This window comes from Amblyomma mixtum, chromosome 3, assembly GCF_055824585.1.
Source record: "Amblyomma mixtum isolate Tamu chromosome 3, ASM5582458v1, whole genome shotgun sequence".
NCBI lineage: Eukaryota > Metazoa > Arthropoda > Arachnida > Ixodida > Ixodidae > Amblyomma > Amblyomma mixtum.
The window spans coordinates 99,152,444-99,168,256 of NC_143014.1; the positions used below are offsets into that span (position 1 = coordinate 99,152,444).

A 15,813-nucleotide genomic window follows, 5' to 3' on the forward strand; every position below is an offset into this window, starting at 1 on the left:
TATGGCGCGAGGAATGAATGATTTCCCGTAAAGCGATGAATGACATGTCATGCGTTTTATTTTGTTATCGTGGTCACGGCGAGGAAAGACTGCAGGATGCGGCAAAAAGAAGTCATAGTGGAGGGTGGGATGGTGATACAATTTGTGAAGTAAGGTTAGGCGAGCGAAATGGCGTCGACATGATAGTGGTTCCAACTCGGAACGTTGTTTTAATGCTGTGACACTGGTGAAGCGGGAATAATCTGAAAAGATGAAGCGAACAGCACGGTTTTGCAGGGATTCAATGTTGGTTATGACGTATGCTTGTTGAGGATCCCATATGGCAGAAGCCCTCTCCATTATTCATTAAAGTCTCTCTCTCTCTCATATGGCAGAAGCGTACTCAACTTTCGAGCAGATTAGCGGGATGTAAGCAAGTTTTCTTTAGTGTGAAAGCGCGTGTTTCATATTACGCCTAAAAAGGCCAAGTGCGCCATTTTTTTGTTGCTAAAATTGTGTTAATATGGTAATGCCAAGTTAGGCCAGACTGAAAGTGAACTCCAAGGTACTTGTAAGTTGTTGTAAGTTCCACGCTATAGTTATTGAGGAAGTAGGCTATAGGAATTCCAGTGGAACGGTTAGTAAACGAAATTAATTTGTTTTAGATTCATTTAGAGACATTAGCCAGGAGGAACACTAAGCCGTTACAGCGTGAAGATCAGTTTGAAGGGAATGACGGTCGGTTTCATTAGTAATTTTACGATATCTAACACAATCGTCCGCGAATAACCTAATTCGAGACGATGCACACTTGGGTAGATCGTTAATAAAAATTGAAAAAAGCAGAGGATCAAGTACACTGCCCTGGGGGACTCCAGATGCTACGGGGACAGAAGACGAGTTAAAGCCGTTGGCAGAGGTTAATTGTTTTCTATTGTAGAGGAACTGTTTTATTCATGAAATAACTTTTGGATGGTGATTTAAGTTTGTCAATTTGTTTAAGAGCCTGTGGTGGGGAACGCAGTCAAAAGCTTCAGAAAAGTCTAAATATACTGCGTCAACCTGTAAGCCTGCGTCTACTGCGGAAAATATGTCGTTAGTAAATCCAGCGAGTTGGGTGTCGCATGCATAACTCCGTTCTCGTGCTTTGTTTATTTTTCAGGCGTTGCATGGCAATGCCACACCAAATTCTGTTCACCACCGCTTGATTAACAATGGGTGTGGCAGTTGCAGAGACAGCGCCTGCTGGTCAAGCATCAATAATTGGACTGTTACGGTGCTTCATTGCATTATATGCGTATTTTTTTTTTCCTGCGTTTGAAAAAGTGCGCACTGCGTTGATGAACACATGATGTACTGCGCGACGCGAGCGGGCCGCCTTTTATGTCTCATTTTATTATACGTTTACAGTCAGCAGCTCCTCAACATTGTACGTACACATAAATGCAACTAAACCTAATTTTGCGTATTTCGGTATTGCAGCATCGTTTTTATTGCTTTCTTTTTTCTTTAAAAGTTTCAAACCACTAGTATTTCTATGCGTACTCATAGCTGAATATAAAAATTCACGACAAACTAACGAGTAAAGCGAAACAACACGGGAAAATAGACAGCCGCGGCTACATTGCTTGAAAGTGGTTCCATGCAGCACGAACTTACCGGACCGAAGAAACCCATCATCGTCGTAGAGACTAGACGTTGCTTCAGGGTTGTTGAGGTAGCCTCGGACGCATGATTTACTCCTAATACGTATTTCTCCAGTTTGTCGGGGACCCAGCTTCACGCCAGTGTTGACGTCTACAATCTGGGTGGAACATTTGGATGCTCCTCAATGGAAGTAGAAAAATAAGACCGAATAAAAGACAACCAAGGAAAAAATCTGCGCTTTAATTCCATTCACTTCAAGTTGCCACGTTTGTTCTGGTTCAGTTTTCATTGTTTTTTTCCAATGGGGCTCTTGGCCCATTTTCCCATTTTCCTCCCATTTTCTACAGGCAACAGAACTGCACTCTGGCTTTGAAGATGAAATTGCGCCGGCGCCCCTTTTCAAAATCGTGAGCTAATTTTTTTCACCATACAATATCAAAGAAGAATCACTCGCCTTTATGTCTGTCAGGGTGGTTGCGGTGCCCACAGACTCATAATCTTTGCAGTTGCGATGTGAAATCATCCCGGAACCAAAACTTTCTGACAAGCTGTATGCTGTAAAAAAATAATAATAAATCATTTGAATATCTGTGTTTGCAAAATATGATATTGTAAGCGCTCCTTCATTCTTTATTACTTAATATGAATATGATGAAACAGCAAATGTACTTACTTGGGCAAACGCTTCCGCAGATTATCCATGTTACCAGTACGACTTTCACGGGCACTTGCGCGTAATGAGAAGCGAATTTATGGAACAAACTTTGTCACTGTGGACTACTTATTGATATATTTAGGTCTTAGCAATACGGGATTGAAGAAAGTTTAGAACGGTATTTTATTTGCTTTTGTTTATAATAAAGCAATACATTGTATTTTTTATTAAAGCTTTCCTTCCAACCTCCTCGGAGGATTTAGCTGTGACTTGTGCTCCGGCTGTGACGCACTACTTGTTTAACTCGGATAGTATAACTGATTTTCTCTGCCTCTAGCAACCTGAAAGGGCTGTATAAAATGGTGAACGACGAAGGAAGCCAGAAAACTTGCGACTGCTCTGCGCGAGACGTGCGCAAATTTGTGAAAATGTCCCGAAGTCGTCTACGAAATTCCGCTCTCAAATAGCCTATATTGCATCGGCTACTAGAGAGTGAAAGTATAAACTCCAGAGAGAATTTTAAAACCACCTGCACAAGTTACGACTGGAGGCCTTGCTTAGTAAAAGCGACATTTGCTGTGAGATCGAAAGTGAGATTTCAAGATAGACTTTAAAAGGCCACAAGGTCACAGCAGAACAGGGCGCCGAAACCGTGACTACCCCTTCCATAACGTTTGTAAAGCAAGGTATTTGTTTTTGACTTTAAAGGTTAGCAGGTATTTATTCATGTGTGCCTACGAGGCATGAAATGGGGCTCCTTTTATTTTGTCGTTTCCGCATAAAGAACTCCATCTATCTGTTGAATTAGTTAGTGCACTGCGCTTGTCGCGGCGGGTCCCTTTACGCTGTGCTGTTTTTTTTTTGTCATGACAACAGAAAGATCGACAACAAGAGTTGCATTGCACTTATCTGCTCTAATTATGGAGGATTCCTTACAAGCAGGAGGAGCCAGAGGAAATTAAATGAGGTTATATGAGACTTGAAACTGCTAAGTTTCGGAAGCTGCGCTGCGCAGATGCGCTTACTGAGAATATGCTGTGTCGGGCATCAGTGACATATTCCGCCCTACATTTTACTACAGATATTGATACACTGATTCGTGAATACGCTGATACGTTGATACTGTGAGTCAACAGTGAATATCGCCAAATGTCGTACGCTGGCGTCGTTTCTCACGACAGGCTACACGCCACAACCTGGATTATGACGTTTGCTGCCGTTTGGAATTGAGCGGCTGCTGTTGTGGCCTGTAAGGATGAGATTGCATGCTACCTCAGACGACTACCAGTAGTACGCTGCAACTACAATGTATGCAGCCGTGCAGCTCATACATGGTTAAAGCGTCGCCTAAGCCACGCTGTTGCCTCTGCGCCTGCATTTTCAGTGCACCACAAGTACTAAAGACTACACATACTGAGATTCGTCATAAAGTTACTAAATGTCTTCATTACACGGAGCGCCGTAATAAAGGACCGTTTCTAAACTCGAAGCGTTCGTTTGTTGCGGAGATCAGCGAAGATAGGAAGCATTGCTTCTACCTTGTCCAAAATGCTCGAGGTTGAATTTTCGCACCGTCTCTTCGACGATCACGGATGGCGTAGCACTTCCTCCCACATAGATTTTCTTTATGCTGCTTACGTCGTATTTTTCGAGCAGCGGACTTCGAACCATCTTCTTAAGAAACGTTGGAAACTGGAACATGAGGGTCCCCTGAAATGGCAGCAACGCAAGATGTAAAATTACCGAAATAAAAAGAACGACAACGCAACGCACATAAATGGCTTTCGATGTAGAGGAAATGGCCACAGTTCGCCTCAGAATAAAACAAACACATTGGAGAAAGAATTTTTAGCTTTTTCAGCTAAGCGAGTATTAAGGCAAGAAACTTCAAAATTTTAGCATTCAGGCTACTTCGCCTACGTAGATTCTCGATATTGGCAGAGAAATTTTCGATGCTCATTCATGAAAGGAATTTTTACACGCGAGTAATAAGGAACCTTGCCCCCCTCCTTTTTTTTTTCTTGTTTGAGACACTACAAATTTCGTGCTTGAAGGCAAAACAGCCCAAAAATAAAGCCCGTCATGGAGAAAAAGAAAATGTTTCTCGCCTGCTGCCTGTTACGAAGCTCTAATGACGAGAACTAAGTTTTTGTTCCTGATGTGCTAGTATAAAACAACAAAATTCAACCAGCCTATTAAGCCACTTCTGGTTAGCATGTAGGGCTCCTTTTTTATTTATGTAATACCTTGTTTCTCTATTTTTTTTTTCATCCCGAGTAACTTAAAAAAAAACTGTTTTTCCAGAAACCTAGTCAAGTGCCGTAATTTCCTTACGGGCATGACAATTAGCAGCGACCCTGGACGTATTGTAAGAAAGGTTCGTCCAGAATTGATCTCATAATCATACGCCTATTTCAACTGCCGTGTCTCGAAACGTGGTTGCTGTTCAGGATAAGGGCGATCAGCATATATGAGCCAGAGGCGAAGGCTGTACAAATTAGCAACACCTTACGCGACGCTTATGGTTGACAGCGAGAGTTGCGACTGTGACAGCTCTTCTGAAGACCCGCTCTTCCACACGATTTCGGTGCCCGCCCAAGCAGACCGGCGTAATGCACTGCACAATGCAACGTAAATACAGAGAACACCCCTAGGCCATTGTTCGCGGACTCATTTTCTGCCCGAATACTCGTACTTCACTCTCTGGTCGCGTTGACTTTCCGCTGCTTCATCTCAAGGTCCGTATTGCGCCGTTCTTTCTTTGTATACCAGCGATGGCAGCGCAATGCGCAGCACGTTCGGAGTGCGCTTTAGCCATGCTCGATTCTGTTCTGCACGCCGCTCCAGGTCTCTGGAGCCGTTGCCGCCGCCATTTTGTATTTTGACTCTTGTATTGTTCCTCTAGAATCTGCTCTTGCAATGGGGTTTGTACTTTAGAGGGCCTCAACATGGCAGCGGGGCTAGAAGCTGCGCAGCTCCAGTCTCAAACTCGCAACTGGGCACTCCGGCACTGCAGTCCTCTTTTGACATGACACATACCTACGAGGGGTGATTAGCTAGGGTGTGGTGATGAGTGTCAATGACATTGATTGCACTTGTTTGAAGGTCCATGCATGATTTCTCCTTACACAAACAGAATTAGAACAGAACCGAAAAAGAACTGAAAAAGAACAGGAAATCACAGAAGTGCTCGGGAATAATAGGAACAAACAAAAGCAAGACTAGAATGCAACAGTTAGCAACGAAATATGCCGCTACTTCAAGGGAATAAACATTTCCTGCACCGAGTCCATATAACACACATCAATTCCGACTTTGGTCAAGCTGTGCAGCTATTGCATCGCCCTGCCATCAGTCAGTCACGTAAACTAATGGCTCCAACTTTTGCTCCTTGGTCTCTCTCACCTTTTGTAATCAAACAGTTCATACCGGATGTCACTGCGAAGAACGGCATGCCGGAAGCTGCGCTGCTACAAGCTGCTCTGAACTACTTAGCTGAGCAGTATTCACAAGACACACGCATCTTCACTGATGGCTCAACTTCTCACGACTCCTCATCATGTGGTCTTTATGTGCCCTCATCAGGCCAAATGCTTCCATGGTGACTACAGCGTAGGACATCCTCCACCACAGCAGAGCTATACGGAATAAAAGAAGCTGTCTCCTATATCCTGCGCCAGAACCCAGGACGCTGGTGGTGGTGGTGAAAACTTTTAATTTCTGAAATAGAGTTTGGGAGCCACAGAGTGGCCACGCTACATGGTCGGCGTCCCTAGTCCGGGACACCGCATGACAATGCCCCGTCTCTAGCCCGTTTCACCAGAGCCCTTTGGGACTCAAGCGAGGAGCAGTTGAGAAGGGCAGTCTCCCATGCCTCTCTGGAAGGGGTAGGGGAAGGGGGGAGGTGGGGATTTTGAGTACATGCCCACACCATGTGGAAGATATCACAGGTCTCCCCACAGTGTGGGCATCGCCCATCCGTGTTAGGATCGTAATGCTTTAAGATTGCAGGACAGAGTAGAGTACCTGTCTGCAGGCGCCTTAAAGTTCGCTCCTCCGTCTTACTCAGCCCCTTTGCAGGGGCCGGGAAAAGGCGGTGGATGTCGCTATAATGCGTTATAATTTCCTTGAATCGCAGCAGCGGCTGGTTAGTCTCCGAGCCAGAAGAGCTGGGATGAGGAGCCCGGTGAGTAAGCGCTCGGGCAGCCGCGTCAGCGGCCTCATTACCTCGTAAGCCCTGGTGGCCAGGAGCCCAAATGATTCTTTTGGGTGTTGGATCAGTGGCAGTCCGTCTTAGAATGCAAGCAGCTAAGGGGGAGATCTCCCCTGCCAAGTAATGATCACATGCTTTTCGGGAGTCCGTAATGATGATTCTCGAATTGGCGTGGGCGGCAGCAAGCGCTATCGCTACTTCCTCGGCTCGCATTGAATTCGGGGCTCGAAAAGAGAGTCCATCAACGTGCATTTCCTGGTGAACGACAGCGGGTAATGTTCACGGACTCGCAAGGAGCGCTACAAATCTTGTCCAATCTACTGAAGAGAACAAAGCACCAGCCCATTTCTCATTACACTGGTTACCTGCACCACTTGGCTGTTGCTGAAGGCCACTGTATAATTTTTCAGTGGATTCCAGCTCACTGCGGCATCCTGGCCAACGAGAGAGCAGACGAAGCGGCCCTCAAAGGTCTACAGCACCGTAACTACAACAGCATCTTCTTCACAAAATCAGAAGCGTCGCAAATCGCCAAACGATATGCCAAGGATGAAAAGAACCGTGTCTGGAACTCGCCCAAGTCTTCATTACCTCTCTCTCCATGCCATCGACCCACAGCTCAAATCAAGACTACCACTCGGGCTTCCGCGTCATCTGGAAACAATTTATCATCGCCTTCGTCTTAATGTTGCGTTTACGAACAGTCTACGAAACCGCTTCAAGCAAGCAGACAGTCCGTATTGTGACAACTGCGGCTCAGTTGAGACTGTGCTTGATGTTCTTTTCGAATGTCCAGCATACGACAACGAACGTGTGAAATACGAACAATGCATGCAGTCTGTCACCCAAGTGCCACTCACAGTGGACTCTATTTAGCTCCTTCAGGCTGCTACATACAGCACCGACGTCCAATGATATTCTTATTTGCCTATTTAGACGCTATTGGTGTTTTACACATACTCTAAACTGCCCAACACTTGATCACCCTGCCGTACATGCCGAGAACTTGACTTTGGTCACATCCAAAGAAGCCATCATGCAATGAACTATTGCGTTGCAACCCTCTTAATGACCGCTCTCTTTTCTACCACCCTCCTTCCACCTTTACTCTCCTATTCCCTCCCCTACGCAGAGTAGCATGTCAGCGAATGTTGACGCCGGCTAAAATCTCTGCTTTTCATTAAAGAGCTCTTTCTTTTTTGAAGTCGTGAAGAAACTCGCAAACCGGATTTAGCATTTAACCCATGGCGCACGTACCGAAGGAGAGAAGAGCAGGGATTAAAACAGCCCTTCTGTAGGTAAGTCCACCGCTGAAGTGAGAACTGCCGGCAGGAGACCATGTAATGCTCTAGAAATACAACTTCCCCGCACGATTCGCAAAGCCTTGTTGGTTCCCATTTGTTGTTCATCTTCTTCGAAGCTCCGTGAAGCGGCCGCTATTGTGCGCGTGGTATGGCCACGAGCTCCTTCTTGGTCACATCATCAGCATCATTACGCACAAAACCGCAGCACCCCTCCTTACTGTGTCGTCTGCTGCTCATGTGAGACATAGCGCCTCAATATTGTCCAGAGGAAAGACGCGTCAGCCTATGCGAGCTTCTTCGAGTGCGCTTCGTCCGCTACGGGAATTCCAAGAAGGAGAGCTTGATTTGAATTGGCTAATGTTGAGCCAAACACGTGGATTATGCCGCGGAATGATTGCTACGCCGATATGCTCTCCACTCTGTGCAGAATAAATTCACTTACTAAAGCGTTTTTTTACCTTTTTAATAAATTAATGCAAGTGAATGTTGGCATTAGGCTCAAATGGAAATTAGCAAACCGTTGCTTTCAGGGTTCCCTCGAAAAAAGTCGTACTATAGCATTTGAAACCATGTTCTTTACCAAACACAGCCGAACCAAATACGAAGACCTTTCACATGCTGTATGTACACTTTCCGGCATTCCTGCTGCTAGTCACGTTGGATGAACGATAGCAGTGCCTCTTTTTCCTCTAGGAAGTTTTGAAAACTCTATAATGTTTACACACGCTGCTCTCAGGTCGCTGAGCATTCCGCGCGGAACCTATAACGTCGGCAGAACAATATCCCGGTTAAAGTAAAGAGCAAAATCGTGCAAGGTCTAATGAACACTTCAAAAAACAAAATAAAGAAAACGCCGGAAACATGTAAACTGGAAAATGTTAACTTAGTGAGGCTCGTGTCCAGGCCATTTTTTTTGTGTGTGGAAAATAAGTCTTTTATGTCCCCAGGAGGTCAATACGCGTTGCGTTAATTTCTTGCATTAATGGGAACAAGCGAATTGAATTTGAATTATGGTAATAATTCTACAAAACCCTATTCCTCCCCATTATCCGCAAACAGTGCCGTATTTCTAGCCTTTGAAGTCGTGAATTATATAAAATGATGTAAACAGAGGGCCCTATTTATGCGTTTCCGGAATGGCTCTCCCATACCAGTACCTTATATTTTTCGATGGCCGGCAAGATATCACTCGGCTCGAGACTTCGGACGATCACCAGGCACGCCCCATGCGCGAATACGGCGTTGTTGAAAAGTAGCCCGGACACGTGCGTAAAGGGCGCTGTTCCCAGCAGCACATCATCTTGGTCGACCACACTTGTCCTCTCGTACCTGCCGGGGAAAGGAAGCGCGCATGTGAGCTAGCGAAGTCTTTGATGAGAATCAGCATGGCGATTGAGCGAATTTCCCATATCTTAGTTTACCGCATTGCATAGTCCGCAAAGGGGTTCAACGCACGACAACAGTACATCGTGGGGACTAACGCAGAGTGCGCGCCATGATAAGGCTACGCCAATTGCCGTGACAGTTCATAACGTAGGCAGTGGAGCAGCAAGTACTGTCTCAGCAATTCCTCTATCGCACAAGGAAGTCAACAGTACACCGACATGCAGAGTAGGCAAGCTGAGCCACACTGCCTATCGGTATTAACAAGCTGCACTTCTTTCTATGCAGCGTCGGAGTTCTGCAGAACACTTGATTTAGTACTGTAGTCACTGTCTGAGAGATACGCTGGTTTGTTTGGAGCAGGGCAGTTCATTGAACTAGTTTGTGATGAAATTTTGTGAAACGTAAAAGCCACCCTAAATACAACGCGGAACGAAAAATCAGTACGGTATTTATTGTTTTTACTTTCATTGTTCTTTTTGCGCTGATTTTGCTTGTGAGTTTGCTCTTCGCCTCGATGCACGTGTATGACGCAGCAAAGCCAGCACCTAACTGCAAGTGTATCGATTTCTGTTTGGTTAATATTGCGGCTGAAATGAAGGTGCAGCAACGCTCACACTTCTTCATGAAACAGTGTCGTGATCAGAGGATAGAGTTTTATTCCCTCATACCCAGAAATTCTGGACAAGTGCACTTTCCTGTACCGTATACCATATACCCATTCTGTGCACTGTCTTTGTTGCACTTGAATTCTAGAAGTATACCCATCAATATGTTCATAACAGTACCTTTGAATATTCTGAAGTTACCTCACAATTAGAAGTGGTGTCCAAGAAAGCTGGACTTAAAATACTTATTTTATCGTCGATACATTTATAGTAACTTGGCTGAACGGAGAGCGATATTTCTTCTTTCACTGTAAATATGCCTGGGGAAACGCTATCCTGGGCAAGGACGTTAGCTTCAACCAGAGTTCAGCCCTCCACACTGAATATATCTGGCAATGAGTCAGTTTCTATCTATTGTTAGCTCCAGTGCTAATTTCCCTTTAGCACTTAATTGTTAACGACCCAAACACCCTCTACAGCTTGTCCTCCACAAGCAAATTGTCGTTCTCACTTCTTTTCCTCATCTGATAGTCCGCACATGGAACCAACGTAATGAAAATGGGGGCAACGGCCAGTGGGGGCTCGGGTATTGCTGAAAATGCCGACTGCATGCAGCCTAATACGCACAGCCGCCCACTTTAAAAAGCCACCCTACATTTTTTCATGCCACCTTGACACACTGCACTAAACTCCTATCTACTCAAGTAACGAACTTGAGACGCTCGAAATAAAAATAAACTAGGCTAAGTTTTCGCTTCGGGTCTTTCCAGTAAGCAGGGCTGAATTATTTGCGCTAATGCGAACTGTTAAATACTGGAGGGGTCAGCTAAGCTCCTCCTTAAGGTTATCACGCGATAATGTTAATTTCCATATATGCTGAATTGGTTACTCTTGACTTTACATTCATAGATCCCTGCGAACCCTCATACCACTCATGACATGGTGATGCAGCGGTTAAACAGTACACCACTGTTCTCCATTGGCAGGTGCTACCACCGGTGAGGCTTGCGCTATCCAGGTTGCTCTTCCCGAGTCATCTCTCGCGGCCCATCATTAATTCAACTGCCACCTGTCACGCTGCGCAGTTTGCTCACAATACGGTGGGCAGGGTGTTGGCGCCACAAGGTCACGTGACCTGGGTGGACTACGTATGTTGCTTCTACGAGGATTTCCGGCGTGGGAGGTGGGGCCTCCTCTCCCTCAAGGCGCCACATTCCATCTGCGCGCTCCTTCCGCTCCGGCTGCGAGGCTTGGCAGTCACCAACGTCCATGCCGGACATTTTTTTCCGACATGGGGATACTAACGCTATCGTGTTAAAATAAATACATGCAGGATAAGCGTTACTACAGAATGAGGCACTGAACATGCAGAAAGCCAGTGATAATGTGCGCTCACCTCGAGCAGAATATACCGGCGACAGCGTTTCGATTGGATAGCAGCGTGCCCTTGGGCAGGCCGGTGGTGCCGCTTGAGTAGAGGATGGCCAACAAGCTGTCCGGGTCCACGCTGGGAAGTGCCGCCAGGGGGCAGCTCTGTCGCAGTGTCGAGAAGGGCATCATGCCCTCGCGCTGGCCGAAGATCACCAGCGTCTGCAACACAACCCGCCGGTGTTTCGTGTCATGGTAAGAGCTGTCGCCGAAGCGTTGTGAGGCTGACTTTTAACGGCGTAACAGCGCTAGTGGCCGCACGCAAGAACTCAGTACGCATGTCAGATTCATTCAATGAAACTGCTCGAGTAGGCACTCACCCCTTTGTCTGCAGCTTTTTAGATCAAAAGTTCCGCGTGTTTGGTGTGTTTGATGGTGCTTGGTTAGATCATTATGCGCAAAGCAGAGAAAAAGTTACCGAACTTGAGTGAGATGGCATTCATCAACACATTCGTGGGTCCGTTTTATATTACTGAACTTCCTTGTCCGCTGAGCGCCGTCGGTTAATCTAGGTGCTTGAGCTAAATATCATTATTTCATAAGGCATGATGGCAGAAGAGCGCAGGGCGCTAGACACTACCAAGTGCTGTCAAGTTCATATTTACTCTCTCTGCATAAGGCCTACCGGCGACTAGCCACTGCCAAATTTTAAGTTGTGGATACATGTAATGCACGGCAGAGCTTCGCCATAAGTGCTGCTGCGTGCTTTTTAGAATACATGCTGCGCAAACCATCGCACAATGCGATCGTGGGTGGCGTTCGCAAATAATTTGTCATCAGTTTCCTGCAGTGCGCAGTCAAGGTACGATTAAAGCCCTTCTAAGTGTTGATTCATTTCATTTTTTTATTCAGCTGTTGGTTCCGATGTCACTATGCTAACCTAGCCAGCAATTGCATGCATTGATTAACTTTTCTCGGTACTTATTCACAGAGACAAAAGCTTAAAGATGATGTAATTTTACGCGCTACTAAACTACGCCGGAGCTTTCAGGTGCGGCGTAAGCTTATTTCGAACGCTGCACCAAAGTAGAAGACGTTTTACAGCGACTACTGTTAACTGCCCGTTCCTGGGTTTCGCGTCCTAATAGTATGTCGTTGCCTGTCGTAGTCGTCGGCATAACCGGTGGGTGCGTTGCCATGGGAACCACTCGGAAGGTGCTTAGCGTGCAAGGAGGTAGGTATGACTTGGCGGAAATATGCGCGACAGGTAGGTGGTTACCACAAGAACCATTTGCAGGGTGGTTACCGTGGAAGGAGCAGGGTATCGGGATAGCGCAGGAATGCCGGGGATAGTGACTGCGGAAGGAGGAAAGTATGGCGAGAGCGTAAGAAGGCTCAACCGGTCGGCGGTTGCCACGGAAACCACCCGGAGGGTAGTTACCCTGGAAGGATTAGGAGGGTTACCGTGGAAGGATGCTTTATGGCGAGAGCGTAGGAAGGCGTAGCCAGAGGACGGTTACGAAGGCGTAGCCAGAGGACGGTTACGAAGGTAACCGTCCGGAAGGTGGTTACCGTGGAAGGAGGAGGGTGTGCCGAGAGCGGAGTGATCCCCAACCAAAGGATGTTTATCGTTGGAGGAGGAAGGTATGGCGAGAGCTTGAGAAGGCACACCTGGTACGTGGTTGCCATGGGAGCCAACAGGAGGGTAGTTACCTCAGAAGGAGAAGGAGGGTTGACATGGAAGGAGGGTACTGCCAGAGGAGGAGGTTATAGCGAGAGTGTGTGAAGGCGTACTGTGGTAACCATCCGGAACGTGGTTACCGTGGAAGGGGGAGGAAGAATGTGGCGAGAGCAGTCCATCTCCGACAGCGAAAAACCACTATGTGCAGAAAACTAAACTAAAAAGAGCGCCCTATAACTATACAGATGTGAGACTGCTTTCATATTCTCTACCACAACATATTGTAAACTACCAGTATCTTAACAGCTGTCGCTGAATCTCGCGTTAACCAATGGTAACTGTCCTGTGAATTTTTTGCGCTTCCTCTCTGCCGAAATGCCGTGACCGAGAAGCGGACCCTAATCCGTTATAGAGGCCCAGTGCAGCGCCTTATTCATAGCAAAATAAAAGCGTACTCACCGAGGCATATAAACAATAAGTAACACATACAGATACGCACGCACGCACACGCACGCACACGCTACAGGAGTGTGGAATATGGCTGCACGAAGGGTCAGAGGATGTCCTCACCTTAACACTGGGTATGGTCTTACAAGCTTCCGCAGCCTTTGCGGCGTTCTCTTCGTCGCAAAACACGATGCATGGCTTTGTGTCCTTGAATTGATAGTTGACTTCCCCTGCAGACACAAAGCATGAAATAAGCTTTATAAAATAAAAGGCATTTCCGCTCTGCTTTTTTTTCGCTATTCGGCACGAATGTCCGCTAATTATACGTTTACCCAAGAAGGGGGGCAACCCTTGTCCTCTACTGACGTGTTATTTAAGAGCTAACCGCATGCATATGGCCTTAAACGATGACGACATGCCGCGCGATGGCATCTTGCGATGAGATGAGGGCTGCCAAACTGCTGCCGCTCAGGTTCTGGGTTTGCGGAAAATTTCGTCCGCCAACGGGAAGTGGCTCGCCAGACTACCAACAGCAGAATGCGTTGCGAGTACTAATGTGATCCAATTCCGATCTGTTTTGCGAGCAAACTTCGTTTTTCTTGCGCGACTCCAGCGAAGGAGTCGTAGACGCCTGCTTCGACAAAAGCAGCGCACTAAAAAGTTCACTGAAAGCTTTGTATGAGCTGTGGAACGGAAAATGGTGCTGCATATAGGGTACCTTCTTATCTTGCTTCGTGCTGTTTAAAGTCTTAAAACCCGTAAGCTTGCGCAAGTCTACTCCTCCGATAACTAGAGGTGACTGAACTGAATCTGAGTGACTGAACACCGAAGCTGCCGTAACCGAGCAACACTGCATGAAACGTGCTGCTCTTCCAGGAAGAATTCTTTTCGTGTTGCGCTCACTGCCCGCTGTTTTCTTCGAACGTATGGTATTTGAATGCAGCAAGCTATATTAAACTTAAAGTCTGCAGTGAAGCTCGACACACATTCATATGACCGACACACACTATTCGTTCGTGACAAGGAAACAGGCCGTTGTTAAAGTTTCACTTCCTACATTTGCAGCAGAATGATAATCACAAGACGAAACTCTAAGAGCAAAAATTTTGACGCCTCTGATTTGATTAATAGATAATGAAATGAAACACTGAAATGTTAGCTTCGTTAACTCGGTTAACGGTGTAACAGCACTCTGCGGGCCATAAACTGTTTCTGCCAATTGCTGTTCTTTTAAGTTATATCCTAATGAAGCGTGTCCGAAGTGCATTCGGCCACGCTTGTGAAAGTATACGAGTTAAACCCTCAAATTCCGAGGCAATACAGCAGTCGGACACACATTCTCAACTTCCATAGTTTCGCAGTAACTGGCCACTGAACTGAAGAAATGTCAAAACTCCATTATATATAGAGTCATTGCAAAAGTTGTTAATACTGCGTAATTAAGTATGGTAAATGAAACTCAGTCTCAACGCCCCAAATAAAACAATTGTGAACATACACTCCGGAACACGCAATAAATCAATACCAAAACTCAGAATCGCATCATCACCTGCTAAAATACCAGTATAGAGGGCGTTTGAGCGAACAGTTTCAAAAATTTTCAAATAAATAAATAGGCTTTTCGGGCTAAAATTAAGGCTTTTGGGGCATAGTATTACCAATGCTGGCGGACACGTATTCTTACAGCGTGGGCGGACACCAGAAAACCGGTGAAGCGTCTTGAGTAGTAAGCTAGTTAACTAATTTTTAATAATTAAGTTTTAAACTAACAGAGTTAGGCGCTTAGTTGCAATTAGAGACATGTAGCCGGTCGTCAGTAATAGCCATATCAGTTTTTATAATGCCGAAAACGCTATTACCCTTGGCACTGTGGCTCGACAATATTTGACTTTTTCAAAAAGACTAGTTACGTGCACCGGAGGGGTTGCTTTGCCTGCGTGCCTTCGAAAGCATATGCATTTTCGCACAATGCAGGCAAATACAGGCACGGCTCGACAAAATTTGGCTGCATTGTGCGGAAATATAAGCGCTTTCGAAAGCATGCAGGCAAAGCAACCCCTCCAGTGCACGCAACTAGTCGAAAAAGCCAAATTTTTGTCGGGGCAAAGCGCCAAAGGTAATCGCGTTTTCAAAATTCTAAAAACTGATATGGCTATTACTGACTACCGGTTAGAAATCCCTAATTGCAATTAGGAGCCTAGCTCTACTAGTTAAAAAGTTAAGTATTAAATATTAGTTAACAAGCTTACTGCTTAATGCGATTCACCTGTTTTCTGGTGTCCGCCAACACTGTGCCCCAAAAGCCATATTTTCAACCAAAAAAAAATATATTTTTGTATATTTTTAAAGTGCTCGCCGAAACACTCGGTATATATCCGTCAAAATTTCGGTTTGTTTCGCAGAGAGGTTTGCTGACTCGGTGGCCGACCTGAGAGCGCTCCTTGTTCGTATCTAGGTATTGACACTTTAGCTTCTCAAAGTGACACTTTGAGAAACAGGTATTGATGCTTTGAGAAATATGCTAAGAA

At 45.8% G+C, this 15,813-nt stretch overlaps 1 protein-coding gene across 1 annotated transcript in view; it reads right to left on the minus strand.

Moving 5' to 3' along the window:
* LOC149351124 (uncharacterized) overlaps window positions 1-15,813 on the minus strand; it is a 30,360-nt gene that overhangs the window by 5,736 nt on the left and 8,811 nt on the right. The window contains exons 3-8 of the mRNA XM_089580375.1: window positions 13,409-13,515; window positions 11,186-11,379; window positions 8,956-9,127; window positions 3,820-3,991; window positions 2,081-2,181; window positions 1,639-1,783 (exon numbers count right to left, since the gene is read on the minus strand). Of these exons, the coding sequence (XP_089436501.1) occupies window positions 1,639-1,783; window positions 2,081-2,181; window positions 3,820-3,991; window positions 8,956-9,127; window positions 11,186-11,379; window positions 13,409-13,515 (891 nt within the window). The remainder of the gene's footprint in view (window positions 1-1,638; window positions 1,784-2,080; window positions 2,182-3,819; window positions 3,992-8,955; window positions 9,128-11,185; window positions 11,380-13,408; window positions 13,516-15,813) is intronic.